This window comes from Lagenorhynchus albirostris, chromosome 7 (assembly GCF_949774975.1).
Source record: "Lagenorhynchus albirostris chromosome 7, mLagAlb1.1, whole genome shotgun sequence".
In the NCBI taxonomy this organism is placed as follows: Eukaryota; Metazoa; Chordata; class Mammalia; order Artiodactyla; family Delphinidae; genus Lagenorhynchus; species Lagenorhynchus albirostris.
In genome coordinates, this window is record NC_083101.1 from 8,222,595 (window position 1) to 8,250,451 (window position 27,857).

At 58.0% G+C, this 27,857-nt stretch overlaps 4 protein-coding genes across 7 annotated transcripts; 2 read left to right on the top strand and 2 right to left on the bottom strand.

Moving 5' to 3' along the window:
- Positions 1–37: 37 nt before the first annotated feature.
- Positions 38–5,164, top strand: TOR2A (torsin family 2 member A). 4 transcript variants are annotated; one of them, XM_060154294.1, is made up of 5 exons: positions 38–904; positions 1,508–1,773; positions 2,525–2,700; positions 3,949–4,076; positions 4,358–5,164. In XM_060154294.1, exons 1-5 carry the CDS (start codon positions 754–756, stop codon positions 4,600–4,602), a joined length of 966 nt encoding a protein of 321 aa, XP_060010277.1. In that variant the 5' UTR covers positions 38–753; the 3' UTR covers positions 4,603–5,164. The 4 variants fall into 4 exon arrangements, with proteins under 4 accessions (XP_060010277.1, XP_060010281.1, XP_060010280.1 ...); XM_060154297.1 differs by lacking the exon at positions 38–904 and adding an exon at positions 988–1,004; XM_060154298.1 differs by lacking the exon at positions 3,949–4,076 and having other exon boundaries at positions 4,358–4,493.
- TTC16 (tetratricopeptide repeat domain 16) lies at positions 4,785–18,888 on the bottom strand. Its single transcript, XM_060154299.1, has 13 exons — positions 18,691–18,888; positions 18,273–18,363; positions 17,954–18,097; positions 16,640–16,740; positions 16,411–16,540; positions 14,033–14,247; positions 13,137–13,381; positions 12,615–12,756; positions 10,783–10,948; positions 10,122–10,264; positions 9,790–9,961; positions 8,271–8,352; positions 4,785–7,212 (listed from the first exon to the last, which is right to left on the bottom strand). The coding sequence occupies exons 5-13, from the start codon at positions 16,537–16,539 to the stop codon at positions 5,279–5,281; spliced, it is 3,228 nt and encodes a 1,075-aa protein (XP_060010282.1). The 5' UTR covers position 16,540; positions 16,640–16,740; positions 17,954–18,097; positions 18,273–18,363; positions 18,691–18,888; the 3' UTR covers positions 4,785–5,278.
- On the top strand, positions 18,634–21,971 carry PTRH1 (peptidyl-tRNA hydrolase 1 homolog). Its single transcript, XM_060153680.1, has 6 exons — positions 18,634–18,678; positions 20,112–20,237; positions 20,626–20,845; positions 21,111–21,210; positions 21,360–21,426; positions 21,494–21,971. Exons 1-6 carry the CDS (start codon positions 18,634–18,636, stop codon positions 21,671–21,673), a joined length of 738 nt encoding a protein of 245 aa, XP_060009663.1. The 3' UTR covers positions 21,674–21,971.
- Positions 21,872–27,857, bottom strand: CFAP157 (cilia and flagella associated protein 157). The gene is made up of 9 exons (XM_060154293.1): positions 27,685–27,857; positions 25,466–25,737; positions 24,654–24,807; positions 23,954–24,221; positions 23,468–23,598; positions 23,119–23,269; positions 22,566–22,729; positions 22,218–22,404; positions 21,872–21,943 (listed from the first exon to the last, which is right to left on the bottom strand). The coding sequence occupies exons 1-9, from the start codon at positions 27,855–27,857 to the stop codon at positions 21,872–21,874; spliced, it is 1,572 nt and encodes a 523-aa protein (XP_060010276.1).

The following is a 27,857-nucleotide window of genomic DNA, read 5'->3' on the forward strand; positions in this document are numbered from 1 at the left end:
GTTGCTGTTAAAGCACTTAATGCATAGTAGCTGCTAGGTAAGGGACTGCCATGTTTCATACATAATGGATTTTTTTTGGCCGCGCCATGCGGCATGCGGGATCCTAGTTCTCTGACCAGCGATCTAACCCGCGCCCCCTGCAGTGGAAGCACGGAGTCCTAACCACTGGACCACCAGGGAAGTCCCATAATGTATTTTCAGTGATCATTTATTGATTACTTTGTGAGCCAAAACACTTCACGTGCCTGTACCTCACTGAAATATCACCATTCCTCTATATGACAGGTACTGTTATCATAAGATATATAAGGCACCTAACGTTAACGGTATATAGTAGGTGCTCACCAAAAGCTATTAGCGCTCTTTAATCATATAAAAGGAAAAAAAAGAGCACAGAAAAGGTGTTTTGCAAGGTGTAAGGTGCCGCACAAGTTTTTGCTACTATTATTATGTCACCCTTTGTGGTCATAATCCTTCATTTATTATTCTTTCGGAGCTACTGTGATGGTCCCCCAGTTACCGTGGCCATGGAAACTCAGCCCGCAGTCCTGGATTGGACGGTTCGCGGGCTCCCCCTGGAGGCCACCTTCCGGGCCTGCAGAGGGAAGACCAGGCGGGCCTTTGAGAGGGGAGAGAAGGGAGCCGGGAGTTGTAGGCCACAGGCGATGGCTGCCTCGGAGCGATGCATTTCGGGAGTTGTAGTTCTCGGGAGAGGAGGTGGGCGGCCACAGACCCAGCTCCGGTCTCACCCGGATGGCGGCTGTGAGGCGCGGCTGCCGGCCCGGGGGCTCGCTCCTCGGGCTGTTCGGGCTGGTTTCGGCCGCGGCCGCCGCCTGGGACCTGACTTCGCTGCGCTGCAACTTCGGCGCCTTCTGCGAATGTGACTTCCGGCCCGACTTCCAGGGTGAGCAGCCGCGGGCGCCCAGACCGGAGCGGCCGGCGGACCGGGGAGCCCTCGGACCCCGGGGGTGCGCCGGCGCCGGACCTGGAGAGTAGAACCGAGAGTGGGACCCCCAGACTTCCGGACGGCCAGGGCCGGAAGTGGGCCCGGCGTTGAGGGACCCTGAGAGCCTGGGGCACGGGACTTGGGGCGAGGGTTTGGGGATGCCTGTTTGGGGTCCAGGCAGAGCCCTGCCAGGATGGAGAGAGGCCTTTGACAGCAGGGCCTTGGGGGGAAGTTTAGACCTCGCACTGGACTGGCCGTCAAGGAAGAAGCCTGCCTTGGAGATGGGCGGGAGTCTTGGGCAGACCCTCTTGACAGCTCGCGCCCACTTAGGGCTGAGCGCAATCCAGAGGGCCATCTGGTGGGGGCGCTGCTGAGCTGAGTCAGGCCTGAGGGTGACTCTTGCGGCCGAGACCCCAAGGGCCGCACTCCTTTCCGCAGACAGCCTGTGAAAACGTCCCAGAACGCGGATCCCCAGACCAGGTTCCAGACATGACTTCCTTCCTGGAGCTCTTCCGTGGCGGGTGTGTGTCCTCAGCTCTGACACTGTCCTTGTGGCCCTAGGTCTGGAGTGTGACCTGGCACAGCACCTGGCGGGCCAGCATTTGGCCAGGGCGCTGGTGGTGAAGGCACTGAAGGCCTTCGTGCAGGATCCAGCCCCCACCAAGCCACTGGTCCTCTCTCTGCATGGCTGGACTGGCACCGGCAAGTCCTATGTCACCTCCCTGCTGGCGCACTACCTCTTCCGGGGTGGCCTCCGCAGCCCCCACGTGCACCACTTTTCCCCGGTCATCCACTTCCCCCACCCCGGCCACCTGGAGCGCTACAAGGTAGGCTGGTTTTGTCCTGGACCACCATCCGCCTGCACTGTCGAGTGCTGGACCCTAGGGAAGGAGTGAGTCCTCAGCCCAGAGAGGGGAATCACTTGCTCCAGGCCACACAGCCAGTTGAAGCCTCACCCCTCAGGACCCACCCTGAACAAAGCTTGGGGTGGTACCACCTGGCAGGGAGTTCTTGATTTAATTCCTGGGGCCAGTAGTGGCACCGACCTGCCAGGGTTGTTGTGAGGGACGTGGGCTTATAGAATTGCAGGTGTTATTTATTGAGCACTTACCTTTGCCAGACAGTCTGCATTATCTTCTGTCTGTAAAGCCCTTAGCCCCAATTCGAGGCTCAGAGTAAGCAATCAGGAAATCCAATTAGCTCTTACTACTGTTGTTGATTGCAAGGTACTTTCCAGGCTAATCTGTTTCAGTTGTCAACTCTGTTGGGAATGTTCAGGGAGCAGGAAGGAGCCTTCCCCTTTTTTTTAGAAAACAGTAGGTGTCGGGGAAGGAGCGCTGAAAAGGCAAGTGAGAGGCCTGGGTCTGAGTCCCTGTCCTCTTGCTGACTTGCTGTGTGAGCTTGGACAAGTCTCTGCCCCTCTCTGGGCCACAGTTTCACCATCAGTCCCATTCAGGGATTGGTACTCTCTGGGAGACCATATCTTCCTGGGAAGGAGATTAATTCTTGCTTTGGGAAGAAATCTGGGATTGGGGGAGCATCTCCAGACACCCTCATACTCTTGCCTTTCTCCCACAGAAGGATCTGAAGAGCTGGGTCCAGGGAAACCTCACTGCCTGCAGCCGCTCTCTCTTCCTCTTCGATGAGATGGACAAGCTGGCCCCAGGCCTGATAGAGGTCCTGAGACCTTTCCTGGGGTCCTCCTGGGTTGTCTATGGGACCAACTATCGCAAAGCCATCTTCATCTTCATCAGGTGGGGCCGGCTTTGCAGCGGGCAGGGTGCAGGGACATTCGTCAGAGGTCTCAGCTCTCCAGTCTTGGCCTGTGGTCCCATAACAGAATACTGTTCCCCCAGGCCCACTGGGCTTTCCCAGAGTCCCCCACACCCTCACTGGTGACACTGTCATTCAAGGTGGTTGACTTCCCTTTGACATTCTCAAAGCCCATTCTGGGCTCAGTCTCTCTCTTTTTTAAATAAATGAATTTATTTATTTATTTATTTATGGCTGCGTTAGGTCTTCGTTGCTATGCGCGGGCTTTCTCTATTTGTGGCGAGCGGGGGCTACTCTTTGTTGCAGTGCGCGGGGCTTCTCATTGTGGTGGCTTCTCTTATTGCAGAGCACGGGCTCTAGGCGCGGGCTCAGTAGTTGCAGCTCACAGGCTCTAGAGTGCAGACTCAGTAGTTGTGGCGCACGGGCTTAGCTGCTCCACGGCATGTGGCATCTTCCTGTACCAGGGCTTGAACCCGTGTCCCCTGCATTGGCAGGCAGGTTCTTAACCACTGCCCACTGTTCCCTGGGCTCAGTCTCTTAATCCTCATTTCTTTGTGGAACCCTGCTGGGTTAAGAGTTTTCCCTCTTTTGTGGCCAAGGGGACACAGGCCTGGGAAAAACAGGACTAGAGTTTCAATCCCACCTCTAAGAGTCCTAGCTTTGTTTCCTCAGGCAAAACACTTCACCTCTCTGAGCTCCCACCTCCTCTTCTGAACAACTGGGCCAATCTTTTCTTTTTCTTTTTCTTTTTTTTTGCGGTATACGGGCCTCTCACTGTTGTGGCCTCTCCCATTGCGGAGCACAGGCTCAGCGGCCATGGCTCACGGGCCCAGCCACTCAGCGGCATATGGGATCTTCCCGGACCGGGGCACGAACCCATGTCCCCTGCATCGGCAGGCAGACTCTCAACCACTGCGCCACCAGGGAAGCCCCAACACGGCCAATCTTAATGCCCCACTGTTCTCCTAGAGGCTGGGTGAGGGAAAGTCGGTAAGGGACCTAAAAGTGTTCTATAAACTGTAAAGTGTATGACACATATAGGCGAACTTCCAGGGGTCATGGTTAAGGGCACAAGCTCCGGAGAGGGGAAGTGGTTCCCGGGGTGTTTTGAGTGGGTTTGGCTCCTGCCAGCACTGAGCTGGGCCCCCAGGCTCAGGTCGCGTTAGGTGGCACGTGGGAAGCAAGGGCTACATCCTGTCCTCACTGTCTGCGTCCCCCGTGGTTTTTAGCAACACTGGCGGCGAGCAGATCAACCAGCTGGTGTTGGAGGCATGGCGCAGCCGCCGGGAGCGCGAGGAGATCCGCGTGCAGGAGCTGGAGCCGGTTATCTCCCAGGCTGTGCTGGACAACCCGAACCGTGAGTTCGGCCAAGGACCCCACCCCAGGGTGGTTTCCAGGCTGAGGTCTCACACCCAGATCACACGGAGGGATGGGCTGGGCTCCCTGGGGTGGGCCAGGCTCTCCCAGGTCTGATGCTCTGCCTACTGACCCGGTACTTCCCAGCCCAGGCTTTGGTGCCTGGAAGGTGGCTGGGAGGCTTAAGACCAGCCCCGTCCCTGCACTTCCTTCCTTTGGGGGTGGACAGGGCCCAGCTGATCCCCGTGAAGCACAGCCTCTTCCCATCGCTCCTTCCTGCAGATGGCTTCTGGCGCTCCGGCATCATGGAAGAGCATCTCCTGGATGCCCTGGTGCCCTTCCTACCTCTCCAGAGGCACCACGTGCAGCACTGTGTGCTCAACGAGCTGGCCCAGCTAGGCCTGGAGCCAAGGGATGAGGTCGTCCAGGCCGTGCTGGACAGCACCACCTTCTTCCCTGAGGACGAGCAGCTCTTTTCCTCCAATGGCTGCAAGACTGTGGCATCCCGGATCGCCTTCTTCCTCTGACTCTCCAGGCAGCATCCTTGTCTTCCTCTATCTGGCCAGGCCGTGAAGGAAAGCCCTGGGGCCTCTGCCAGAGGGTCCCTTGTCCTGTGCCTCCTGGGACCCAGAGCACAATATGAAGATGAGGAGGGCTGTTGGCTACCATGAAACAGAAGGGCAGGGCAGGCCCCGGCCTCTTCACTGGTCTGAGGGCATCTTGGCCTTTGCTTCCTTCCTCAGGGAAACCGCTAGTCGCCCCAGAACTTCAATGAGCCTTGACCTCACGCTCCAGCCTGAGCCTTCTTACAATGTGAATTTTAACTCAGGGACGGTGGCTCGTGGCTGCTCCTTCCTTCTCTGGTCTGTTACTCTCGGCCCTGGCTCGGGCACCACACCCCGACCCTCCACCCCACACCCTATGTCCCAGTATTGTAAAGCCAGGCTGAGACTTCTGTCTCTGGGAACAGAGGGACTCAAGTTGCCACTTGGACTGGGCTTTTCAAGTTTTTAATTTTGTAAACGAAGAGAACAAATACAATAAATTTAGCCATGGGACCAGAGAAATAAATTTAGCCACGGGACCAGAGGAATGTTGGCTGAGGTTCTCATTGCTCTGGAGGAGGCTGCCTTGCTGAGTGGCCAGTGGTAGGGACAGAATCGCCCGCAGCCCAGCAAGAAGTGAAGGGGCCGAGTGGCCCCTTCAGACAGCAGCCTGACTGCTGGGGCTGGGGTTCTGTCTCAGGCCCTGGGTGGTCTGCGTGTTGCTGAGACTTGGGCTCAGTCCCCAGGTGACCTTGGTCTTGTCGGAACCTGGACTTGTGCTCTGGCTCCAGCTCTGGGCAGCCTTGGACTGGCTGGGCCTCTGGCTCTGGCCCTGGCCCTCAGTGGCCTCGGTGTTGCAGGGGCTCCAACTTGGGTCATAGAAAGTCTTGATCTTGCTGGGACTTTGGATCAGTCTCCAGCTCCAGTCCTGGGTGGCACCAGCCTTTCTGGGTCTCCAGTTCTGGCCATGGGCACCCTTGGCCTTTCTGAGCCTCTGCCTTGAGCCCTGGGTGGCCTTAGTCTTGTCGAGCTTTCGCCTTGGGCTCCAGGCGGCCTCGGTCCTGCTGGGCCTCTGGCTCTGGACCCAGATGGCCTCGGTCCTGCTGGGCCTCTGGCTCTGGACCCAGATGGCCTCGGTCCTGCTGGGCCTCTGGCTCTGGACCCAGATGGCCTCGGTCCTGCTGGGCCTCTGGCTCTGGACCCAGATGGCCTCGGTCCTGCTGGGCCTCCGGCTCTGGATCTGGTCGGCCTCGGTCCTGCTGGGCCTCTGGCTCTGGACCTGGTCGGCCTCGGTCCTGCTGGGCCTCTGGCTCTGGACCCAGATGGCCTCGGTCCTGCTGGGCCTCTGGCTGTGGCTCAGGGCGGCCTCGGTCCTGCTGGGCCTCTGGCTCTGGATCTGGTCGGCCTCGGTCCTGCTGGGCCTCTTGCTGTGGCTCAGGGCGGCCTCGGTCCTGCTGGGCCTCCGGCTCTGGCTCAGGGCGGCCTCGTTCCTGCTGGGCCTCTGGCTGTGGCTCAGGGCGGCCTCGGTCCTGCTGGGCCTCTGGCTCTGGACCCAGATGGCCTCGGTCCTGCTGGGCCTCCGGCTCTGGATCTGGTCGGCCTCGGTCCTGCTGGGCCTCTGGCTCTGGACCTGGTCGGCCTCAGTCCTGCTGGGCCTCTGGCTCTGGACCCAGATGGCCTCGGTCCTGCTGGGCCTCCGGCTCTGGATCTGGTCGGCCTCGGTCCTGCTGGGCCTCCGGCTCTGGACCTGGATGGCCTCGGTCCTGCTGGGCCTCTGGCTCTGGATCTGGTCGGCCTCGGTCCTGCTGGGCCTCTGGCTCTGGCTCAGGGCGGCCTCGGTCCTGCTGGGCCTCCGGCTCTGGACCTGGTCGGCCTCGGTCCTGCTGGGCCTCTGGCTCTGGACCCAGATGGCCTCGGTCCTGCTGGGCCTCCGGCTCTGGCTCAGGGCGGCCTCGGTCCTGCTGGGCCTCCGGCTCTGGATCTGGTCGGCCTCGGTCCTGCTGGGCCTCTGGCTCTGGCTCAGGGCGGCCTCGGTCCTGCTGGGCCTCTGGCTCTGGACCCAGATGGCCTCGGTCCTGCTGGGCCTCTGGCTCTGGACCTGGATGGCCTCGGGCTCACTGGGCCTCTGGCTCTGGACCTGGTCGGCCTCGGGCTCGCTGGCCCTCTGGCTCTGGCTCAGGGCGGCCTCGGTCCTGCTGGGCCTCCGGCTCTGGATCTGGTCGGCCTCGGTCCTGCTGGGCCTCTGGCTCTGGCTCAGGGCGGCCTCGGTCCTGCTGGGCCTCTGGCTCTGGCTCAGGGCGGCCTCGGTCCTGCTGGGCCTCTGGCTCTGGCTCAGGGTGGCCTCGGTCCTGCTGGGCCTCTGGCTCTGGACCTGGATGGTCTCGGGCTCGCTGGGCCTCTGGCTGTGGCCTGGGGTGGACTTGGTTTTTCTGGGGCTGTGGCTCAGGCTTAGGTCTTCCCTCTTGTCCCTGGAGTCTGAGGACTGTGTCCTTAGTGGTGAGGAGTCAGAGAATGTTACAACAGTGATCGAAGTGCTCCCGTATTCCTGGCAGACAGTGGACGTCTCCGTTTCTGAGGTGGACGTGGTCCTGACTGGAAAGGATATGTCAAGCGTAGCTGTCAGGCCGCCTTCCCCAGACAGTGGCAAGAAAGGGAGACTTCTAGGCCTCACCCTTGCCTATGTTCCAGAGGCCTTGCATGGCCAAGGGGAAGGCCCGCCAGCTCACGGCAGCCCAGCCTTCCTGGCACCCTGAGCCCTGCAGGCGGGTCAGGGCCGAAAGATTAGGGGGAGATACGAAGGACCTCACTCGCCCAGCGCTGGCCTCCACTCTGCCGCCTGCCTCTTGCCCTGTGTGTTCCAGCCACAACCAACAGCCTGCAGGGCCCTGGCCCCCTGCCTGCAGCAGTTCCCCCTGCTCTACCCTGTTCACACTTGGCTACCCCTCTTCCCCTGGGTCCTGGAAGCCCTTCCTGACCCCCCAAAGGGAGCTAAGTGCACCCAGAGCCCTCGGGACTCCCCTCCATGGTATGGCTGCACTGTCCTGGTTATCTGTTTACCTGTGGGCCTTCTTCCCTTCAGGACCAAGAGCTCCCTGGGGCAACGACTGTGCCATTCATGCCTGTAACCAGTGTCCAGCACAGGCCTGGCCCTAGGATGCTCAACGCGTTTGCTGAATGGCAGGAAGTGGGCTGGCCGCTGCTACTCCCGTCCCTCCCTGGACTGCCCATGGCTGCCTCTGGGACCCAGGGCAGCATTCTTGGGTTTTTTACTTTTGTCCCCTCCACACTGGCACCTTTCAGAATTGAGGGTAAAAGCCCCCTGGACATGCACAGGCTTCGTGGGCTTATTTCAGGGAGAGGCCAAGGGGGCAGAGAGAAGAGAGACAGGCCTGAGCGGGGAATGAGGGTGGAGCAGGCAGCAGCTGTGAGGCGCCCCGCGGTGAGAGCCGGCCTCCCAGGCTGTGTGCTGGGCATCCCTGAGGGCTCCCTGTGCCCCCCGCAAAGCTGGGATGAGTCCTCCCACTCCACACTCGCACAGCTGTGACAGCAGAGCCCAAATTCACACCCAGGCCTGGGAGCCCCTGACCCCTGACCTTTGCCCTCCCTGCTGTGTTGGCTCACTCAGGTCTGGCAGGAGCAGGGGGACTTACAGCCCAAGATGGAGCCTGAAGAGGTCTGGCTGATGTAGCCGTCGGTCAAGGACCTCTCCTTGCTGGGGGCCGGCTCCAGCTTCTGGGGCAAGAGACAGGCTGCATGATCACAGGCTGCACGGTCACAGTGGCCGCAGCTCTGTAAGTCCAGCCGCTTAGAGCTCCTCGAGGGTTGCAGGTTAGGGTTGGATGGGGACATGGAGAGGTTGACTGGACAGGAAGGGGCGTGGCCAGGTTAAACAGGTGTGGCCACGTGAGAAAAGCAGTGTCAAGAGGCTCTTGGGCCTCATCTCCCTATCTGCAAGATGCAAATTAGTTCAACTGTGGGACAGGCTTCTGTAAACTGTGAAGTGCTGTGTCCAGGGAATGGCTAGTGAGAAACTGAGGACCTTCTCCATGTTTCATGTCCCTGCACATCTGGGAGGGAACTCCCCTGCCATTACCATTTTCCGGACCAGGAAACGCCTAAGCAGCCTGCCCTGGGCACTCGGCTAAGACGCAGAGAAGCAGGGCTGGAATCCAAGTCAGGGGGACTCTGCGGCCAGGCTCTCGGCTGCCAGTCGCACTTGCAGGCCGCAGGAAATGTGCGGCAGTGAGATGCGGGAGCGGACGGGGCTGCGGAACACCCAGCAGGGACCCCACGATGACTTCAGGGCACACACAGACCCAAGTTCTGTAGTTTTGTATCCTAACGTGAGCTAGAAGAATGTAGAGCTTGCCTTTCCCGTTTCCGGCAAGGGATGCTGGCACTCCGTGTACCTGGATGGTTAAAGTCTCCCTTGAACACAGTTTACTTGCTGTCCATCAGCAGTCGAGTGGATAAATAAGTGGCGGGATATTCGCAGGACGGCACTGCCTCCAGCCGTGAGAAGGAGCAGTCAACTTGGCTGCATCTCACAAACTTGGACGCTCGGTGAAAGGAGCCAGAAGCAAAGGGGCCTGCGCCACGTTTGTCCTCTGTTGCGGACAGGCATGCTCGTCTGTGGCGTTAGGAATCAGGACAGCCTTGTGGGGTGTGCGGGGCTGAGCGAGGGGCCTGGAAGGGGGCACGAGGGGCTTCTGGGGAACTGGGAATGTGTTCTTTCTTGATCTGGAGAATGGTGCCATGGGGGTGTTCAGTTTGTGAAAATCCATCAGACAGTTCGCTTATGAGTCATGTACTTTTCCATATGTTCTATTCAGTGAAAAGTTTTTAGAAATGAATTTAAGAGTTAAGAAAATTCTGGTACAAGTGGGCAGTGCACACAGCGGAATTTAGGAAGGTGAGTGTGGACAACGTGTGGGAAGCCTCTCTCTGTGAGGGGCCCACATCCTCACGCACCCTCTTTCAGGTGTACCCCTTACTGGTACCTTCTCTGTCTCACAGCGAGATGTCCCCAGCCCAAGTCACACATCTGAGTGCTGGCAGAGCCAGGCCCAGAAGCCAGCCTCTAGCCAGCGTGCACCCCTCAGCCCTGACCTGGGGTACATTCCACCTTGGACCTCAAGGACCTCCGGCCCCGGCGTACAGCCCACTTACCTCCTTCTCCCCGGGGGCCTTGGCTTCTTCCTCTGGGCCTTCTGGCTGTGCCTGCAGGGACTGGTGAGTGGCCTCTAGCGCTTTGGACGTCTCGAACAAAGGCTGCTCCAGCTTCCACGAAAGCTGCGGGGCCCGGGCCCTCTGGCGCTCTAGTTCCCGCTCCTTGAGCCGCCTGACAAGCCGTGACCCCAGAGCGCTGGGTAGGCCTCCCTGACTCACCCTACCATCCCCAGGACTGGATAGCGGCCTGAGAAGGCGATTAGGGCCAGAGGTGCCTTGAGCCCCAACCGTCCCCCAGCTCTGGGCCCGCGGGCCCTCCTGGAGAAACTTACCCCACGATATCCTGAGGGGTGCCGGCCTGCAGGCTGTGCTCCACCACCCGCTCCAGCTGCAGCCTGGCCAGGTGGGCCACCTGGCTGTTAAGCAGCTCCTCCACTGACAGGCCGGGGAAGAGGTTGGCCATCAGTGGCAGCAGCTGTCAGGAAAGAGGGTGACCAGAGTCAGGTTGGGCCAGGACAGGGGGCAGATGGCGTGGTGCTGCCCTGGCAGAGGAAGGGTTTACAGATTGTTGTTTTTTAAAGGGCCGGACCTTTTTGCCCCAGAACCATCAGGACATCTTGAGAAAGGAACTGCTCGGGGAGGGAGTGCTGGTGGTGAGCCTGAACCGTGGTTCTGCAGCCAGCCAGATAAGGGTGTGGCCTCCGAGCTCCATGACCTGGGCCAAGGGAACTGACTTCTCTGAGCCTTACCCTCTTCCCTCTATGAATTGTGGGGTGATGATAATGTTACCTGTCCCGTAGGTACTGAAGAGGGTTAAATGGAGTGACGTAAGCTGAACTGGTTAGAACAGTGCCTGGCACATAGTAAATGCTCCAGCATTAGCAGCTCTTATTACTGCTACGAAACCAGGTTTCTTTTAGGGACAGGGAGTATCTTTAGGTGGCCAGAGGTACTAACTCTGGAGCCCACCCTCCTGGCCCAGCAGGCACACACCTTTGGTTGTTTGGGGTCAAGGAGCAGGACAGTGGCAACATCCTGGCGGGCCCCAAAAGTGTTCTGCGTGAGCTGCCGGCTCCTGGTGCGGTACAGGTAGTACTGGGGCTTCTGGGGGTTGTGCTGGATGGCCATTGAGAAGTGGTTCTCTGTCTTCTGGAACTGCCTGCAGGACACAGCAGGCCACAGGGTGCTCTGAGCTGGGCCACCTGGAGGATATGGAGGCTCCTGGACCCCAGTGGGGAGTTTGGGGAAAATCAGGCTGGTCTCTGCTCCCTGCCACCACGCCCCTCTTGATGGACCCAACACTTAAACATTAGTGTAAGATCCCAACATAAGTGGACATTTTTATGATCCTGGAGTAGGAAAGGCCTTTCTGAGATGTCATAAACCCAGCAGCTAAAAATGAAGAAATTAATTTGACTATGGTTAAATGCCATTATTGAGTAGCAAAAACACAACAAAAGAAAGCAGTAAATAGTGAATAATATTTTGCCATAGAAGGCAGATGATAAGCTAATTTTCCAGCCTACAAAGAACATTTATAACCAAAAACAAATTTTTTTTAAATGAACAATTTAAGAGCAAATGGGCGAACAATTTGTGCAGGCCATAATGGCCAATAAACACACGAAAGATGCTGTCCTGTGCTCACAATTTAAACATGCAAAGTCAATCCACTGCAAGAGAGCCTTTTTTTGCCTACCCGAATAGCAAAGTTGAAAAATAGTCTTAATACCCTGGGCTAGGGAGGTTTGGGGAAACCAAGACTTTCCTTTACTGGGGGAAGTTTATATTGGTTCATTGTTTTTGGAGAACAATTGGGTATTATCTTTTAAAATGTTAAATTTTCACACTTTTTAACCCAACAATTTAACTTCCAGCAATCTAACTACAGAATTACTAGTATGAACGCATGAAAACATGTCTTGGGTCTCATTGCTGCATTATTTATAATAAAAAACTGAAAACAGCCCAAATGCTCATCAGCATACTATCGTCTAAAGAAATTAATTGTGGTACCTCCACAGAATGGAATACTTTGCAAGCAATAAAAAAGAATGAGGTCGTCCTATATGTAATTGCCATGGGAAGTAAAAAACCAAGTCAAAAATCAGCTTAGTGGACTTCCCTGGTGGTGCAGTGGTTAAGAATCCGCCTGCTAAGGCAGGGGACACAGGTTCGAGCGCTGGTCTGGTAAGATCCCACATGCTGCAGAGCAACTAAGCCCATGCACCACAACTACTGAGCCCACGTGCCGCAACTACTGAAACCCACGCGCCTAGAGCCTGTGCTCCACAACAAGAGAAGCCACCGCAGTGAGAAGCCGGTGCACCGCAACAAAGAGTAGCCCCACTCGCCGCAACTAGAGAAAGCCCGCGTTTAGCAACAAAGACCCAACGCAGCCAAAAATAAATAAACTTACTTTTAAAAAAATCAGCTTAGCATGATCTCACTTTTGTAAAATGATAACAATTGTTAACATATGCATAGAAATCTATCTAGAGGACTCTACCAAACTTACAGGGGAAGAGGGAGGCGTTGGGACATAGATATTAGAAGGAACTTTCATGTTCTAAGTTACATGTTACTGAATACTTAAGTTTTTTTAATAAAAAGCGCAATTACCATAACAATATTCACATAAAAAATGAAAGATTTTTACAGAAAACTTGAAAAATAAAATAGATATTTAGGAGACAACTGGGAGAGCAGAGGCATCTCGACCCCAGGATCCCAGCCGACCGGCTTCACTCCAGACTCTTCTGGCCCCTCCCGCGGCCTGGCCCGGCCCGCCCACAGCCCCCGCCCCACCCACAGTCTGCGCGCACCTTCTCCTCTGCTCGCAGAAGCCCAACTTCTCCTGCAGTAGGTCCATGCGCAAGTGGGCGCCCTCGTCCTTCGGACTCAGCGCCAGCGCCTGCTGGTAGTCCGCCTCAGCAAAGGTCAGGTTGCCCAGTTGGAAGAAGCAATCTGGAGACCGGGGGCCGGGGGCGGGGGCTGAGTGAGCCCCGCAAACCCACGGCCCAGGAGCCCCAGCCCAGCTGGCTCCACCCCCAGGGGGTGGGGCCTGCAACGGGGGGTGACACCCGCGGTGATGACACCAGCGGGCGGTCGCGGGCACCTGCAGAGGTTTTCCGTGCCTCTGGCCACCTTCTTCCAGCTGCCTGATCCCGAGCATTTTGAAGGGCTGTAGCCAGATTGTCTAAGGCAACGTTTCCCAAAGTGTGTCTGTGGGACACTGAGAATCCGCTTTCCCTCCTTCCCTCCTCCCTCCCTCAGGGCCCTCAAGCGCCCAGCCCAGGCCTTGGAGGGGCAAGGGGCTCACACCGGGCTGCCCGGCCCCCACTCACCCCCGCGGTTGATGTAGAGGCCTTTCTCCCGCTGCTCGTCCTTGAGCGCCTTGCTGAGCAGCAGCACGCTCTCCTGGTAGGCGCCCTGCAGGTAGCAGTGCACGGCCAAGTCGTTGTAGGCCAACAGCAGTTGGCGCTGCGCCTGCTGCACCAGGGCCTCCTGGTGCTCGGTCATCATGTCCAACGCCTTCAGGAAGTCCTCCACGGCGGAGTCAAACTCCCGGAGCCGTCGGTACATAATGCCCCTACGAGGGAGGGACATGAGGGCCAAAGTGCGCCACCGACTAGGGGTGTCCCAGAGAGAGGCTGCGGCTCTGGGCCCTCTGACCTGGGGGGAGGGGCTCCCACCGCGCGCACTAAGTTTGGCCCGTGGGGCTCCTGGATTGCTACTTAGATAGCCAGCTAGTCACTGGTAATTTTACTTTTCTTTAAAAATAGCTTCCCTCTTTCTTTTTGGGAGCTGTGTGAGTGCCAGCCTCTATGCTAAGGCCTTTTTGTACACAGGACATTTTACCTCCGCTGTTTATATGAGAAAACCCAGGCTCAAGGAAGTGAAATGGCCCAGAATGAGGTGGTGGGTCCTTGTGGGGTGGCCCAGATTCAAACCCAAGCCTCGTCCACTGAGCTGGGCTGAGCCTGCCAGTGTAAACTGCTCAGCAGGCCCGGGGATCCAGGATTCCAGGGTTAACAGGCTGCTGCCTGCCCCTCCTCCAGAGGCAGTAGCAGAGACCACCTCCCATGATCCCTTGACCCCGATGGGGAGTAGGGAAAGATTGTTAGAGGCTAGATGGGGAAACTGAGGCCTGGGGAGGGTCAAGGGCTCTCCTGAGATCACACAGCACATCTGAGGCAAGGCAGGGCCTGGGACCCAAGACCAGCATCTCCCCACTCAGTACCGGAAGAGGAAGAGGCTGGGGTCCAGAGGGTTGTTCTCGATGGCACAGTTGATACACTGCAGCGCATGTTGCAGCTTGCCCTGCACGGCTAGGACGCCGGCTTCTTGGCGTGCCTCTTGGGCCTGGCCCACCAGCACCTTGAGCAGCACCTTGGCCTGTGGGTGCCTGGGATCCAGTAGCAAGGCACTGTGCAGGTCTCGATGGCAGAGGCTGGGCTGTGGGGGGCGGGGGGGGCAGGGATGGCATCGGGGTGCAGGCCAAGCTGAACCTGCCCTGTTCAGTGTGGGGAGGCAGACCTCCAGGCCTGTAGGGGCCTTTCTCTGGGCAGGCCAGCACCATGCCACCCATCTTCAGTGGCTCTGCATTGCTTTGTGGGAAAATCCCATCTGAGGCTCCATCCCCACTGGCCCCTTTCTAGATATGACCTCAGGTGAGCCAGGTCCACCTCAGTGGTTTCTGCTGTAGAATGAGGTTACAGATGCCTTCTCCTTGCAGGACTTCTGCAAGGCTCACTTGAGGAGGGGGGAGGGTGTGGTCTCCTGACTGTGACTGTTGTGTCCTCCCTATATTCCCCTGTACACCTTCCCCGATGCCCCTGACCTTTAAGCCCAAGACAACTCTAACAAAGAACAGATTCAGGCCTGGGCATGAGCAGAAAACATCCCAGGCAAATACCTTCTCTTGGGTGAGCAGGTCCGTCAGTCAGTCAACAAACAGTTTTAGCAAGCACCCCATGTCCTATAGGGTAATTGGTTGGAGGGTGAGTGAGGCAGTGTAGACACCAGGTGTGAGTGGAAGTCGGGAGGGGGAAGATGGCCGAGGCTGGGGCAGGGCTTTGGAATAGATGGACTTGAGTTCAAGGGGAGCACCACTGTGACCTTGGGCAAGTTACCCAGACCATCTGGACCTGTTTCCTCATCTGTGAAAAGAGGGCAATGGGTTTTGTCTACCTCAAAGGGTTACTGCCAGCCTTAGAGATAAACATGAGTAAAGTGCTTAGAACGTGCTTAGGCATCGCAGGGAGCAGCTGAAATCCCAACCATCAGAAATAATTATCAATAGCTACTAGTCTCGGGACTTCCCTGGTGGCGCAGTGGTTAAGAATCTGTCTCCCAATGCAGGGGACACGGGTTCGAGCCCTGGTCTGTGAAGATCCCACATGCCGTGGAGCAACTAAGCCCATGCGCCACAACTACTGAGCCTGAGCTCTAGAGCCCACGAGCCACAACTACTGAAGCCCACGTGCTGCAACTACCGAAGCCTGCCCGCCTAGAGACCGTGCTCCGCAACGAGAGAAGCCACCACAATGAGAAGCCCGCGCACCGCAAGGAAGAGTAGCCCCCTGCTCGCCCAACTAGAGAAAGCCTGTGAGCAGCAACAAAGACCCAACACAGCCAAAAATAAATAAATAAATGTATATATATAAATAAAAAGAGCAATAGGAGCATCTTAAAAAAATAAAAATAATTACTAGTCTCCTACCTTTGAAGGAGACTCTCCCACTGACTCACCTGTGGGACACAGAAACCCAGCCCCCAGCATAGGGAGGTTCATGGTTGCAACACCCCCAGGACACTCCGCCCAATCCAGCCCATCCCATTTACCCCATCCTGAGGTTCCCCCCACCCCACCCCCAAGCACCCAGGCCAGGCTGGAACACCAGGCATTGTTCTGGATGCCTCCGTTTCCCTCATGTTCACTGCGCCCCCCTGCCACCAAGTCAGTCTCGGGTCCTGCTTCCAAAGGTCTGTGAACTTGCCACCCTCATGGCCATCCTCCTCGAGCCCCACTCCTATCCAGATGGATGGTACCCAGGCTTCCGGCCTCCAGGCTTGCCCCTCCCCCCAGCCCACATGCCCCCTGGCAGCCAGAAGGCTCTTTCTAAGGCCCACTGCCCCAGGGAGCAGCCTTTTGAGGCTCCTTCTGCCCCCCAGGAAGAAGTCAGAGTCCTCTGGGTTCACAATACCCTGCCCATCGCTCTCTCATCCCTGCAGTCCCTCCTCCCTTGTGACCCCAAGTCTCATATCTAAGGGAAGCCTGGGTGCCCCTGATGGTGCTTCACACAATTGGGAGGTCATCCTTTGTGTAATTATCCGCTTGGGGACGTCTCCCCTGGGCTGTGAGTTCCGTGAGGGCAGGGATGGCAAAGGCCTCTCACCTTGTGGTTTCCGGGGGCTGGCGTAGGCCTGGCACAGAGCCAGGGCTGAGTGAGGATGGAACAACTACCCGACTGGGCCAGTGCCAGTTGGGGCCTCTGCCTGGGGAGGACAGGGCCCCCACCACAGCTTCGGGGCTGGCCGACAGCCCAGCCGCCTCCTGTCATCGCGGCGTCCAGACAAGGAGGAGGTCCACCCCCCTGCCCTGCCCCCCCGCTCTACCTGCTGGAAGAAGTTGTAGAGCCTGGCCCGGAGGATGTAGACATCGGCATTGGCGGTGCCATGCTCCACCTCCTTGGTGACGAATGAGAGGCATTCACGATGCCGTTTGAGGGCCAGGAGACAGGCCATGCTGAGGGCGGAGGGCAAAGGTGCTCTGTCTGCCGGGTGAGAGGGACAGGTAGGGGACGCCAGGGAGGCAAAGGCCAGCAAGGACAGCCAGGGCGCTCACCATCGATAACGGAAGCAGAATTTCTCAGGCTGGAGCTCAGAGGCTTGAGAGAAGACGTTCAGGGCATCCAGAAAGGCGCATTGCTCGAAAAGGCACTGGCCCTGAGGACACAGAGAGCAGTCACTTCTGCTTGTGACCCCGGCCTAGCAGCACCCACGAGTTGAGGGATGGCCAGCATTGGGGTGGAATGACAAGGGACAGGGACAGAGCCCTTTAGATCTGGGAGAGACTTTAAGAGATAGAGACACAGATGGAGAGAGATCCAGAGCTGGGGAGACAGCAAGAGACAGAAATATACAGTTGATGACAGAGAGACAGCAATACACACAAAGGAACAAGGAAAAATAGAGAAAATCTGGGAGGTGGACCAGAACAGCAGATCTAACAGTAACAGTCTCCCACCTGCACGAGGGCTCCAGGTGCCAAGCCCTGTATTAAGAACTCGAACTCAGGGAATTCCCTGGTGGTCCAGTGGTTAGGACTCGGCACTTTCACTGCCGAGGATGTGGGTCGGGGAACGAAGATCCCGCCAGCTGCCCAGATGCAGCCAAAAAAAAAAAAAAAACAACCCGAAAAACAAAAAACCTGAACTTATCTCACTGGGACCAGCTAACATTCCCCTTTTAGATGAAAGAACTGAGGCTCAGAGAGGTGACGTGACCTTTCCAAAGTCACACAGAAAGAGGACTGGACTCAGGACCCCAACATTCTGGTTTTAAGAATGTTTCTTTTTCAGAATTGAATAATTATTGACATTAAAAACAAAGGCATTAAGTTTGTCAAAATGGAAAAAAAAACCAGGACTTTGTTGGGATTTTATGGTTTAATATCATCTTTGTTTTGCATTGCAAATGGGGGGCACTCTTACCTTTTTAGTGCTTAGAGCCTGTGGACTCTAGGCCTGTGCTGCCCCATACAATAGCCACCTGCTTCCCATGGCTATATAATTTCAAATCAATTCAAATTAAATACAATGTCAAAATTAGTTCCTCAGTCACACTCGCCACACTTCAACGTCTCAACAGTTCCACGTGGCTAGTGGCTACCAGATCGGACAGTGATCATTGTCACTACTGCAGAAAGTTCTACTGGACAAAACTGCAAAACTGTACCCAGCCCTGGTGGTAAACCAACATGGCAGACGGCAGAGCTCATTAGCGGGGCAGCAGATGGGGACACAGACACAGAGACACGAAGGTCCCTAGGGAGTCAGGGCTGGTCTCAGGAACAAGGAAAGCCCCCCAGAGCTGGAGGGAGAGTCAGCAGGCCAGGGTGTGAGGTGGGGCCTTGTGGGCCTGGGGCAGCCCCAGGCACCTTCAGGTAAAGCACCAAGGTGAGCCGCTCCAGGAAGTCCGTGTTCTCTGGCTGGGAGGAGTAGGCCTTTCGAAGGTTCTGGGCGGCCGAGGAAAAGTCGCAGAGCTGGATGTAGGCCTCGGCTCTCAAGGCATAGAATTCTACCTGTGGGAGAGGGGACCCAGGCTGCCGTTCCCCTCCCCACAATCCGCCCTGAGGCTTGACACTCAGCTACCACAAGGACTTGGTGGCCCTGAGAGAAGAGGCCAGGCAGGTGTGACAGCGAGGGGTGAGTGTGGGGCCAGCAACTGCCTGTGCCCACCCAGGCCGTCCCCCTCACCAGCTGGGAGTCCAGGTGGAGGCCACGGGAGAAGAACAGCACGGCCACCTCCCAGTCTTCTTGCTCCAAGCACTGATGGCCTCGATGGTAGCTGCAGGGGCAGGGGGCACAGGCGGAGGGGCTGGCCCTGACTTGGGACCAGTCCAGGGCATACAGCTGGGGCTTCAGGAACGGGTTGGGAGGAGGGGGACTTGGGTAGGGAGACAAGAGGGGTAGACAGAGACCCAGGGAAAGGAGGCTGACATTCTTGGAGCTCATCCGGGCCAGCAGCCTTTTATCTGCTGAGGTGGAAGAGCCCTATTATACAGTTGAGCTCGCTGAAGCTCAGGGAGGGAGAGTAACTGGCCCAAGGCTGCAGAGCATGTCAGTGGCCGTGCAGGGTAGGAACCTGGGATCCCATGGCAAGGTAATCACTCACTACTCCCTGACTTTGAGGGGCACCGTTAACCCTGCAGCCTTTGGCTTTATATCATCAAAGTTCCGGAACACCTGGCTGGTCCCGAAGATGTGCTGTAGGGTCCCCTTTGGCACTGGAATCACCCATGGCTTTGGGATGTGCTGTGAGGGAGCCTCATCAAGCCCCAGAGCATTCTGGAACCAAGAGACAGCAAGCTGGAGCAGGCCTCCAGAGACAGCCCCCACTCCGCTTACACGCTCTCCTCAGGTATTTTACAGGATGGAGGAGGCGTGGAAATGAGGCCCGGTAAGAAGCACGATCTGGGGTCTGGTGGCACTCCCACCCCTATTCCCCTAACCTCTCTCCAGTCCTGCCTCTGTCACCGATGGTCAAGGTCTCACGCTCACACTGGCCTCTGCCCTCCTCCTGGTCCCCCTCAGCTCCTACCTCCAGCTACTGACACCCAAAACTCTGCAGCTCAGGCCCTGTCCCAAGCCACAGGCCCTGGGGGTCCAGCAGCTTCTTGCATATCCTGTGGGACCCTCACACTCAGCAGGCCAAACTGAGCACCTCACCTGACTTCTGCCCCAGGTTTTCCCACAGCGGTGAGTCCACCTTCTCTGCCAACCACCCAAGCCAAAGATCTATATCCCATCAGTCCTTAAATCCTGTCTATCCCACTTCCTAAAGATCTCTTAGATCCCTCCTCTTCTCTCATCCTCTCATCTTGGCCAATGCCATCTCTGGCTATATGCCAGCTCCGGCCACCCCTCTGACCTCCCCACCAGCCACAGCTCCTAAGACCTCTGCTCTCTGCACAAGCAGCCTGGGACTTTATTGAATCGCACAATTGATCTTGCCTCTCCCGTACTTAAAACCTTTCTTGTGAACCCATACGTGGTCTCTTCTCCCCCGACCCTCTGCCTTTGCCTTAGCCTTCTCCCGCACCTCTCTGGACTCTGTCATGAGGCCCCTTCCAGGAGGACCTCCGGGCCTGGGCGGGCTCCCTCGCGGCCCTCACTTGCCTCCCGGCACCCACCCCTGACGTTGCTAGGCATCATCTCCAGGACGCCCACAGGCTCCGCCCCTCTAGCCACGCCCCCGGAATTCAAGGACTTCACTCCCTGGAATCCAATTTCAAACAGAGCCGGAAGGAGATTAGCAAGTTTTTATCAGCTAGGGAGGCCGAGGTCTACAGCGGGAAAAGACTTGCCGGGTTTCGAAAGCGAGGCAGGGCCACAGCGGGGGCCAGAATACGGCTCCCTCCTCCCAATCCGGAGGTCAAACAAGGACTCCGCGAGCCCCACGACAAACCCCTAGGACTCGGTGGCGCGGCCCCGGGCAACTCGCGGGGGCGCCGGGCCCCGCCACTTCCGCCCCTCAGAAACATGGCGGCCGCGTGGCCCGCCCCGGATTGGACGCTAATGGCCGCCCCTGGATAGGTGGCGGCCGCGATTGGCCGAGGGCTGGATGACGTCAGGGGGCGGGGTCTGGGTCACGAATTGGGGCCGCATGGGGCTGTTTGGCCTCTCGCGCGCAGGGCTGTGGTTGAGTCGGGCCATGAGTCGGTGCGTTTTGGAACCCCGGCCCCCGGGGAAGCGGTGGCTTAGTAGAGTGAGGGACGGCAGCGTAGGGTAGCCATTGTCTCTTGGGCAAAGCCCCCCCGCCCCACTTCCCTGTCATAGTTTTATCAGAAATGGGTCCGATGCTCGGATGGGCTCCAAACTTCCAGGAGTTCCGCTCCTGCACTGGGGTGCCCTGCCCGTCCACCCCGGGGGCGCCCGTTTCCACTCGGCCTTCTGGAGTCGCCGGGGTTTCTTGGGCTCCTCTTCGTACCCCTAATCCACTCTGGCCCAGTTTTCCGTTTACCTTCCTCTGCTTTGGGTCCCGGAGGGCGCTGTGAGAAGGCGGATGGGGAGAGTTGTCGGGCCTTAGTTTCCCCGGTGTCGCCCGCAGGTGGCCGGCCTGGGGAACCCTGGACTGCCCGGCACGCGGCACAGCGTGGGCATGGCGGTGCTGGGGCAGCTGGTGCGGCGGCTACGTGTGGCGGAGAGCTGGGCGCGCGACCGGCGCTGTGCCGCCGACCTCGCCATGGCCTCGCTCGGGGATGCCCAGCTGGCCCTTCTCCGGCCATGGCGGCTCATGAACGTCAACGGGCGCAGCGTGGCCTGGGCCAGTAAGTTGAGGGCCCCAGGGGTGGGCCGCCCGGGAGGGCGCAGGGGCCAGCGAGGGGATTCTGGGCTGCGGCAGATCAGTTCACCTGGATTTCCAGGTGCCTGTTGAGCTCCAATTGCTGCCTGGCCTTGGGTGATTGTGAGAGCCTCAGTTTCTTCATACATGAAGTGGGGTTAATTGCGGCCCCTCCTCATGGGAGCCTTGAGTTGGGACAACCCCCCCTGGGCAGATCAGCGGTAACCAGGGCCACCGTTTCCCTGTGCAAGCGGAGCTGTTTGGACTGACTGCTGAGGAGGTCTGCCTGGTGCACGATGAGCTCCACAAGCCGCTGGGGAAACTGGCTCTGAAGTTGGGAGGAAGTGCCAGGTGAGGCCCTGAGCTGGTCAGGGTGGGGATAGGGAAGCTGGCCTCCCAGCTGGAGTGGGATAGGGGTGCCGACCCCAGTCTCGGCAGGGGATGGGGTGAAGGGTGCTGACCCAAGGAAGCACTAACTGCTCCTCTCGTATCCCTTGAAGGGGCCACAGTGGAGTCCGTTCCTGTATTAGCTGCCTCGACTCTAACATGAGTCCTGCACTGGGTCGGGTGGGCCGGCGCAGGGCCCCCGACACTCCTCATCAAAGCTCCCTGGGCCCCTCTGGCTCGCCCACAGGCAATGCCACGGCTGCGGGTGGGCATCGGGCGCCCGACACACCCAGACACAGTGCAGGGCTACGTGCTGAGCTACTTCGCCCCTGCTGAGCAGGAGCTGCTGCCTCCATTGCTGAGCGCCACCGACCTGCTCCTGGACCACATCCGTGAGCGAAGCCAGAGGCCTTCGTCCAGCCCCTGACACCAGTGGACTTGGCTGCTTGCCTGACTGTCGTGCCCACACACCCAGCCACGTCCACAGAGGTGCCACGCCAACCTGTGGTATCTGTTTTTTATATAACTCTTCTCTGGGCTGCCCCAGGCTGCCTGTGGACGGAAGCGGGAACTGTGGCCGGAACAGGCCATTTGGGGGATAGGAGGTTGGTCTTCTCTCTGTGTCCTACTTAGAAAGTAGGGAAACTTTAGGAAGACTAAACTTTTTGAACCTTTTTGGAGAACCGGAGGTATGGATCTGTAAGAATAAAGATGCCAGCTTGGAAGCTGAGGCCTACTCGGGGGATTCCTGTGGTCCTGGGCCACAGGACCCAGCAAGCCCCCCTCCCAGGGGATGTGTGGGCATGTCTTAGCCCACTGAGGGCTTGCCACACCTTTCTTCAGTCCATTTTACAGATGAGGAAATGGAAGCTTAGAGGTCCAGCCACCTCCCCAGGGCCACACAGCTGCAGCACGGCAGAGCCGTGATCTGCACCCAGGGCTGGCTGCCATCCTGCCTCTGGCACCCTCACCTCAGGGCTGCTGTGTGCCCATAAGTTTCCCACACGGGTGGTATGTGAGAGCAGCCTGAGGTCCTCAGGGTTGGGTGGGATGTGGATCCGTCGAGGCACCAGGCCCAGGTCCCCTAGCTGGTAGGGTGTGACGCTGGACAGCTGCTGCAGCAGAGGCCCTGTCTTGAGTGGCTGGGTGCTGTACCGCCTGTGGGGAGAGGGCTGGTGTCATCACCTCCATTTCATAGATGAGGAAGCTGAGATTCAGACAGGCTCTGGTGAGCCAGGTTTCGGGCCCAGGCTCAGCTGAGGACAGCCCTTGGACAAGTCCCGTAGCTCCTTCCTCTGAGGTCACACAGGGTCACTCACCGCTCCTTTGGTGGGCCACAGGACTGGCTCTCCCGGCGGGGGGCCACAGCCATCTGGGGACTCAGGACCACGGCCGAGCTGAGCATGACCAGCAGGTGCTTCAGCATCTCCTTGCACTGCAGCCGGAAGTCATCGAAGTCACCATCCTCCTTGTCGGGCTGCATCTGCCGGTAGGGGTGCGGGCGGGCCCACGAGGTCAGGCCCTTCATGGCCCCAGCACCCACCTCTGGGAAACTCCAACCGCAGTGCCTGTTTCCTCAGTGTTCCCTGGCTGTGGTGGGATACCCGTTCTCCAAATGGGAAGACTGAGACCCGAGGCCTTCCAGGGCCTCAAGAGGACTCCATCCAGCTCCTTTGAGACCTTGAAGGGGTCTTTGAAGTGCAGAATCAGAAAAGGACAGACTTGCCAGGAATCTCACAGGGAATAGGCGGGGCGCCTGGCCTGGCCACCTCCGATGGCCCAGTTATCATCTCCGATGGCCCAGTTATCTCCAAGCAGTTTCTGTCCTTGGCTCCATCTCCCGCCCCCCACTTTCACCCACTTCCTGTTCACCTGCACAATGTCCTGTAGGAAGGCGGTGGCCTGGGCCAGGGCTGTCTCCAGGCTCGCCCGAACCTTCTGCTCTTCGGCCAGCTCCTGCTGTAGCCGCTGCCCCTCGGTCTGCTGACGCTCCAGCTGCAGGTTCAACTGTTCTCTCTGGCTCCTGGGCCCGGGACCAGGACAAGTCAGCCTCCTCCCCATTCTAGGGTGAGGGGCCCTCGGCCAGCCCCGGGCCTCAGCCTGTTTGACAGATGAAGCCTCAGGGCCCCTCTAGAGAGGGGGAGTCGCTGGCCCATGTCACGTGGCCACAAAGGGAGGGGTTCCCACCTGCTCCCGCCGCCTGCCCTTGTGCGGGCCGCACCTCAGTGCTTGGTTGTCCTTCTGCAGCTGCGTGAGGCTCTGCTCCAGCTGGCTCAGCAGGAGACGCAGCTGCTTGGCCTCTGCCGTGCCCTGCTGCAGCTCGCGGCACTTCTCCGTCAGCATGAGGATGATCTGCAGTGTGGGCAGGTGGCCGTGCCCTGGGCCCACCACGGGCCCTCAGCCAGCCCCGCTCCCCCGGAGAGGCCCGCCGAGGCCCTGGGAGCCCAGCACCCTCTCTAGATAGCAGCTGGGTCCCCGGGGTTGGGTTCGACTTCAACCAGTTATGGGAGCTTTAAACCAAATACAAACCAGAGATGGGGCCAGAGCCCGCACAAGAAGGGCCCGATCGCCTCACAGCTGCCTCCCTCGAGATTTGGCCCCTGGGGTCCACCCCTGAGGGGCTGTATTTGCCCTGAGGACAGGGCCCCTAGGGTTCCTTCCTGCTCTCAGTGCCAACCACCCCATGATGCAGGCCTGGAGGGCACACCTTCTGGTGGCCTCTGCTGTGCCTGGCCATGACCTTCTGGGAGTTCTCCAGCAGCTCCAGCTGTCTGCACAGGTTGTCCTGGTCGCCCCTGAGCTGCTCGTTCTCCTGCAGCAGCTGCATGCCTTGGCGGGATATCTTGGCCAGCTGCAGGGTCATGGTGTTGTTCTCCATGATGGCCCGCTTGGTCGTGTCCCCCATCTGGCTCGTGGCCACCTTGCGGAACTCAGTGGCCACCAGGTTCACGCGCTGGATGATCTCCTTCTTCAATCTAACGGGAGGGGCGGGAGTTAGGGAGTCGGGCAGAGTGGGTACAGGCACCTCCTGCCTACGTGGGGGTCCCCAGAGCGCCTAGATCTCTACATTCTCTCCCCCAGGAGGGGACAGGGCCACAGGCAGGAGGCTTTTTACTGTAGACCCTTTGTACCATTTTGAACTTGATCAATGTAAATATTATTAATTATTAAATAAGTAGAAGTTAAGTCACAAAAGGTGGCAAAAGGAAGTCCAGGGATTCTTCCACACTGGTGTGAGAACTGGGAACCGTTTCTTCCCTCCACCGTAAATCAGCCAGGGTTGTGAGCAGCAGCAGGTCGGGGCATCAAGGAGCTAGTGCAGCCCCCCAGTTAGCAGCCGGGGCTGTCAGAGGTCTGCGGCCCGGGCTGTGCTTGGCCCCGGTAAGGCCCGGCACCGGCCTGCCCACCTGTCCGCGTCCAGCACCGACTTCTTCTCCAGAGTGTACACGTAGTCCTTGTGTTCGTTCTCCTGCTTCCGCAGCTGGTCCTCCAGCAACATGAACTTCTCCATGACCTCCTCTTTCTGCAGCCGGAACTCCTCCAGGGCTGCCAGCTTCCCCCCTGCCCCACCGCAGGGCACAGGCCTGGTGAGGGGCCGCCTCGGGAGGGCAGGGTCCCAGGGGTCTTGAGCAATGATGCCCCTAAACTTGCCGATCCAGTAGGGCCAGTCCCCTGTCCCCACACATGCCATGCATGGTCCTGCCCACCTTTATGGCTTAGTCTGGAATGCTCTTCTCCACTAGTCTTATAAAGCCTGGGGTTCAAGGAGCCTCCCTTGACACCCTCCTCTATTCCCGTCTCATGAAAGTGACAGTGACAACAGTCACTGAATTTGAACACCTTCTCTGGATCAGGCACTCATGCTGTCATTGAAACTCTCAACCACCCTTGCCAGCTGGGTGACCCTGGGCAAGACACACCCCCTTGAAGTGCTTCCTCACCTACAAAGTGGCCGGTGGTGAAGGGATTTCCTGCCTCAGGATTGCTTGGACAGTTACCATGGAGGATACACGTGGGAAGCAGCACGTAGCTGTTGTTACTCAAGGTAGACGTATTATCCCCATTTCCCAGGTGAGAAAACAGGGTCAGAGAGAAGTGCTAGCTCAAGGTCACAAAGATAGTCCGTGGGAGAGCTAGGGTTAGAGACCAAAGAAGCAGAGCCTTGGATTCCCCACCCCCGTGGCGTGTGCCCCCAGGCTCGCCAGCCAGTGCCCCTCACCAAGGATGATGTTCTCAGTGGTGAGCTGGTCCTTGGTCTCCTGGAACTCGTGGCGCACCTGGGCTAGCTGTGCCTCGAAGGCGTCCTTCTCCATCTCCTTGGCCAGCTGCAGGCTTTGGAGCTGCTCGTTGAGGTTGGTGATCTCATCCACCCGCTGGTTAAGCGTGCGCCTGAGGTAGGCCACGATCTCCTTCTTGTTGTTGGCCAGCTGCTCAAACTCCTGGCGAAACAGCTTCTCCTGCACAGCCAGCTCATCCCACTTCTGCTGGTACCTGAGGCAGGTGCGGGGCAGAGGTCCAGGGAGCTGGACAAGCCAGGCCTCCATGCAGCTAGGCCGCTCCCTGGACCCTCCCATATCAGGGCATTTGAGGTTCCAGCCTCATCTCCCACTGTGCCCCCTGATCAACGCTTGTGACCAAGCCAATGCCTGTGCTCAGCACTTTACGTTCATTACATCACTAGAATGTAAGGTCTGTGAGGGCAGAGCCTCTGTCTGTTACATTCACAGCTGTGTCCCCAACACCGAGGACAGTGCCTGGTACGCAATAGGTACTCTGTGTTTGTTGAATCCACAACAACCTGTAAGGAAGTAGGTACTTTGATGATTATACCCATTTCACAGGTGAAGAAACTGAGGCGCAGAGGGATGAAGCACCTCTGAGTTAGTAAAGGGCAAAACCAGAACTTGAACCCAAGTCAGTCTGACCCCAAAGTCGAGGCTCTCAACCATGATGCTTGCTGCTGGCTCTGCGCCCTCCTTAATACTTCCGGACTTTGCGATCCCAAGCCTTTGCACCTGTGATCTTCCTTACCCTCCTCCATTGAGTGAACCCCTGTGTTGTTGCCTCAGTGGAGTCTTCTTGGCCCTTAGCAGCATTTGTGGCCCTTTCTTTGGTGCCCTCCTGTAGGTTGACCCTTGTCCCACTGGGAAGTCAAGAACTGACCTCCTCCATCTCTGTATTTTGGTGGCCTGGCAAATAATAAGTACGCAATAGACATCTCCCAAATACATTCCATCTGGTGTCTCAGCTTGAGGGAAGCTTGTGCATTTTTAAGAGTATCACGTAAACAATTTTTTGGTTTCCAAAGGAATAATTGATAGAAGTTATTTGGAAAGATGTTTTACTTCACAATTGACTCAACCAGCATCTTTTTTTTTTTTTAAGCCGCACTGCGCGGCTTGCAGGATCTTAGTTCCCTGACCAGGGATTGAGCACGCGCCCTCGGCAGTGGAAGTGCAGAGTCCTAACCTCTGGACTGCCAGGGAATTCCCACAACCAACACCTTTTGCATGGCTACTGCACACAGGGCAGTGCAGGGTAGAAAGCTGAATGACCTGATCTGTGGAGCAAGGAGGCAGCCTGGTGTGGTGAAGTCAGGGGCCAGGGTTCACATCCTGGAGCCTCTTCTTTGGGGTGCCTTCCTCTCCCTGAGCCTCAGTCTCCCCACCTCTATAATGGGGATGACATGAGGGCCTCTCTCGTGGGACCATTTTAAGGACGCGGTGAGCGCCAGCACAGGAGGGTCTCAACATCAGCTGTGAGTACCTGCAACATCACCTGGGGAAGACCCTCTGCCTACTTGTCACCAAAGGGGTGTGTCTTTTAAGGGTCACCCTGAGACTGGGCTAGTGCATCATAACTGAGAGGAAACCAGTGTAAAAATAAGAAAAGTGGGCAAGTGAACGTGTCTCAGAAGAGTTAGAGAATCCCCCCTGCACCCACCACCACCCATGTCTCACAACCCTCCTCATTTACATTTGGGGAAACTGAGGCCCAGCATGGACAAGTGGGCTTAGCAGCTGGGGAAGCCGGTGGGGCCCACAGATCAGGGAATCGTGGCACAGGCTGGGGGGAGGGGGCAGGCAGAAGGAGGGACACGTGGTCACGTGCCTGCCAGGGGGCTGCCATTTCCAATTCATCCCACTGATTGAACTCTGCCACCCTATAAAATGCATGGTCCCACTGGGCAGCAGTGAGACACGAGGGAGTGGTGCTTGCCTGGGGTGGGCTCGCTCTGAGACCCCGGAACTCTGGGGGCTGAGATGGAGCGGGAAAATCCATTTTGCCTCAAAGTGTTACCCAGGAGGAAACTGAGCCTGGGGTAGGATGGGGTCTGGACATCCCATGGGAGTCCAGGACATAGGTCTAGGACCCCCTGGCTGAGCCTGCACAGCGGCCAGCTCTGACCTAGCAGGACCACCCTACCCGCCCACCCACCGGGCCAGCCTGTCCTCCAGGTCGCGGATCTGGATGTGGTAGAACTCCCGGATCTCCTCGCCTATGGGCATTTCCATGGGCTTGTTGGCCAGGCTGGGATCCTTCTTCCCACCCTTCTTCTTCTTGACCTCGGGTTCTTTGGCCCCCTTGCCTGCCTTCTTTTTGGGAGCCAT

What these genes read in the sequence shown, in the direction of transcription:
- CFAP157 (XM_060154293.1), bottom strand. Translation starts at nt 27,857, where the DNA reads ATGGCTCCCAAAAAGAAGGCAGGCAAGGGGGCCAAAGAACCCGAGGTC. An exon ending in CTGGAGGACAGGCTGGCCCG is followed by an intron (nt 25,738 to 27,684) that starts GTGGGTGGGCGG and finishes CACCTGCCTCAG; the next exon opens with GTACCAGCAGAAGTGGGATG. An exon ending in TGTGGCCCACCAAAGGAGCG is followed by an intron (nt 22,405 to 22,565) that starts GTGAGTGACCCT and finishes CTCTCCCCACAG; the next exon opens with GCGGTACAGCACCCAGCCAC.
- TTC16 (XM_060154299.1), bottom strand. Translation starts at nt 16,539, where the DNA reads ATGGCCTGTCTCCTGGCCCTCAAACGGCATCGTGAATGCCTCTCATTC. An exon ending in CCCAGCCTCTTCCTCTTCCG is followed by an intron (nt 13,382 to 14,032) that starts GTACTGAGTGGG and finishes CCTCCCTCGTAG; the next exon opens with GGGCATTATGTACCGACGGC. An exon ending in TTCAGGCTCCATCTTGGGCT is followed by an intron (nt 7,213 to 8,270) that starts GTAAGTCCCCCT and finishes TATCCTTTCCAG; the next exon opens with TCAGGACCACGTCCACCTCA.
- PTRH1 (XM_060153680.1), top strand. Translation starts at nt 18,634, where the DNA reads ATGTCAGTGGCCGTGCAGGGTAGGAACCTGGGATCCCATGGCAAG. An exon ending in ACCTGGGATCCCATGGCAAG is followed by an intron (nt 18,679 to 20,111) that starts GTAATCACTCAC and finishes GCCCCTGGATAG; the next exon opens with GTGGCGGCCGCGATTGGCCG. An exon ending in TTGAGTCGGGCCATGAGTCG is followed by an intron (nt 20,238 to 20,625) that starts GTGCGTTTTGGA and finishes TGTCGCCCGCAG; the next exon opens with GTGGCCGGCCTGGGGAACCC.
- TOR2A (XM_060154294.1), top strand. Translation starts at nt 754, where the DNA reads ATGGCGGCTGTGAGGCGCGGCTGCCGGCCCGGGGGCTCGCTCCTCGGG. An exon ending in GCCACCTGGAGCGCTACAAG is followed by an intron (nt 1,774 to 2,524) that starts GTAGGCTGGTTT and finishes TTTCTCCCACAG; the next exon opens with AAGGATCTGAAGAGCTGGGT. An exon ending in GCCATCTTCATCTTCATCAG is followed by an intron (nt 2,701 to 3,948) that starts GTGGGGCCGGCT and finishes CGTGGTTTTTAG; the next exon opens with CAACACTGGCGGCGAGCAGA.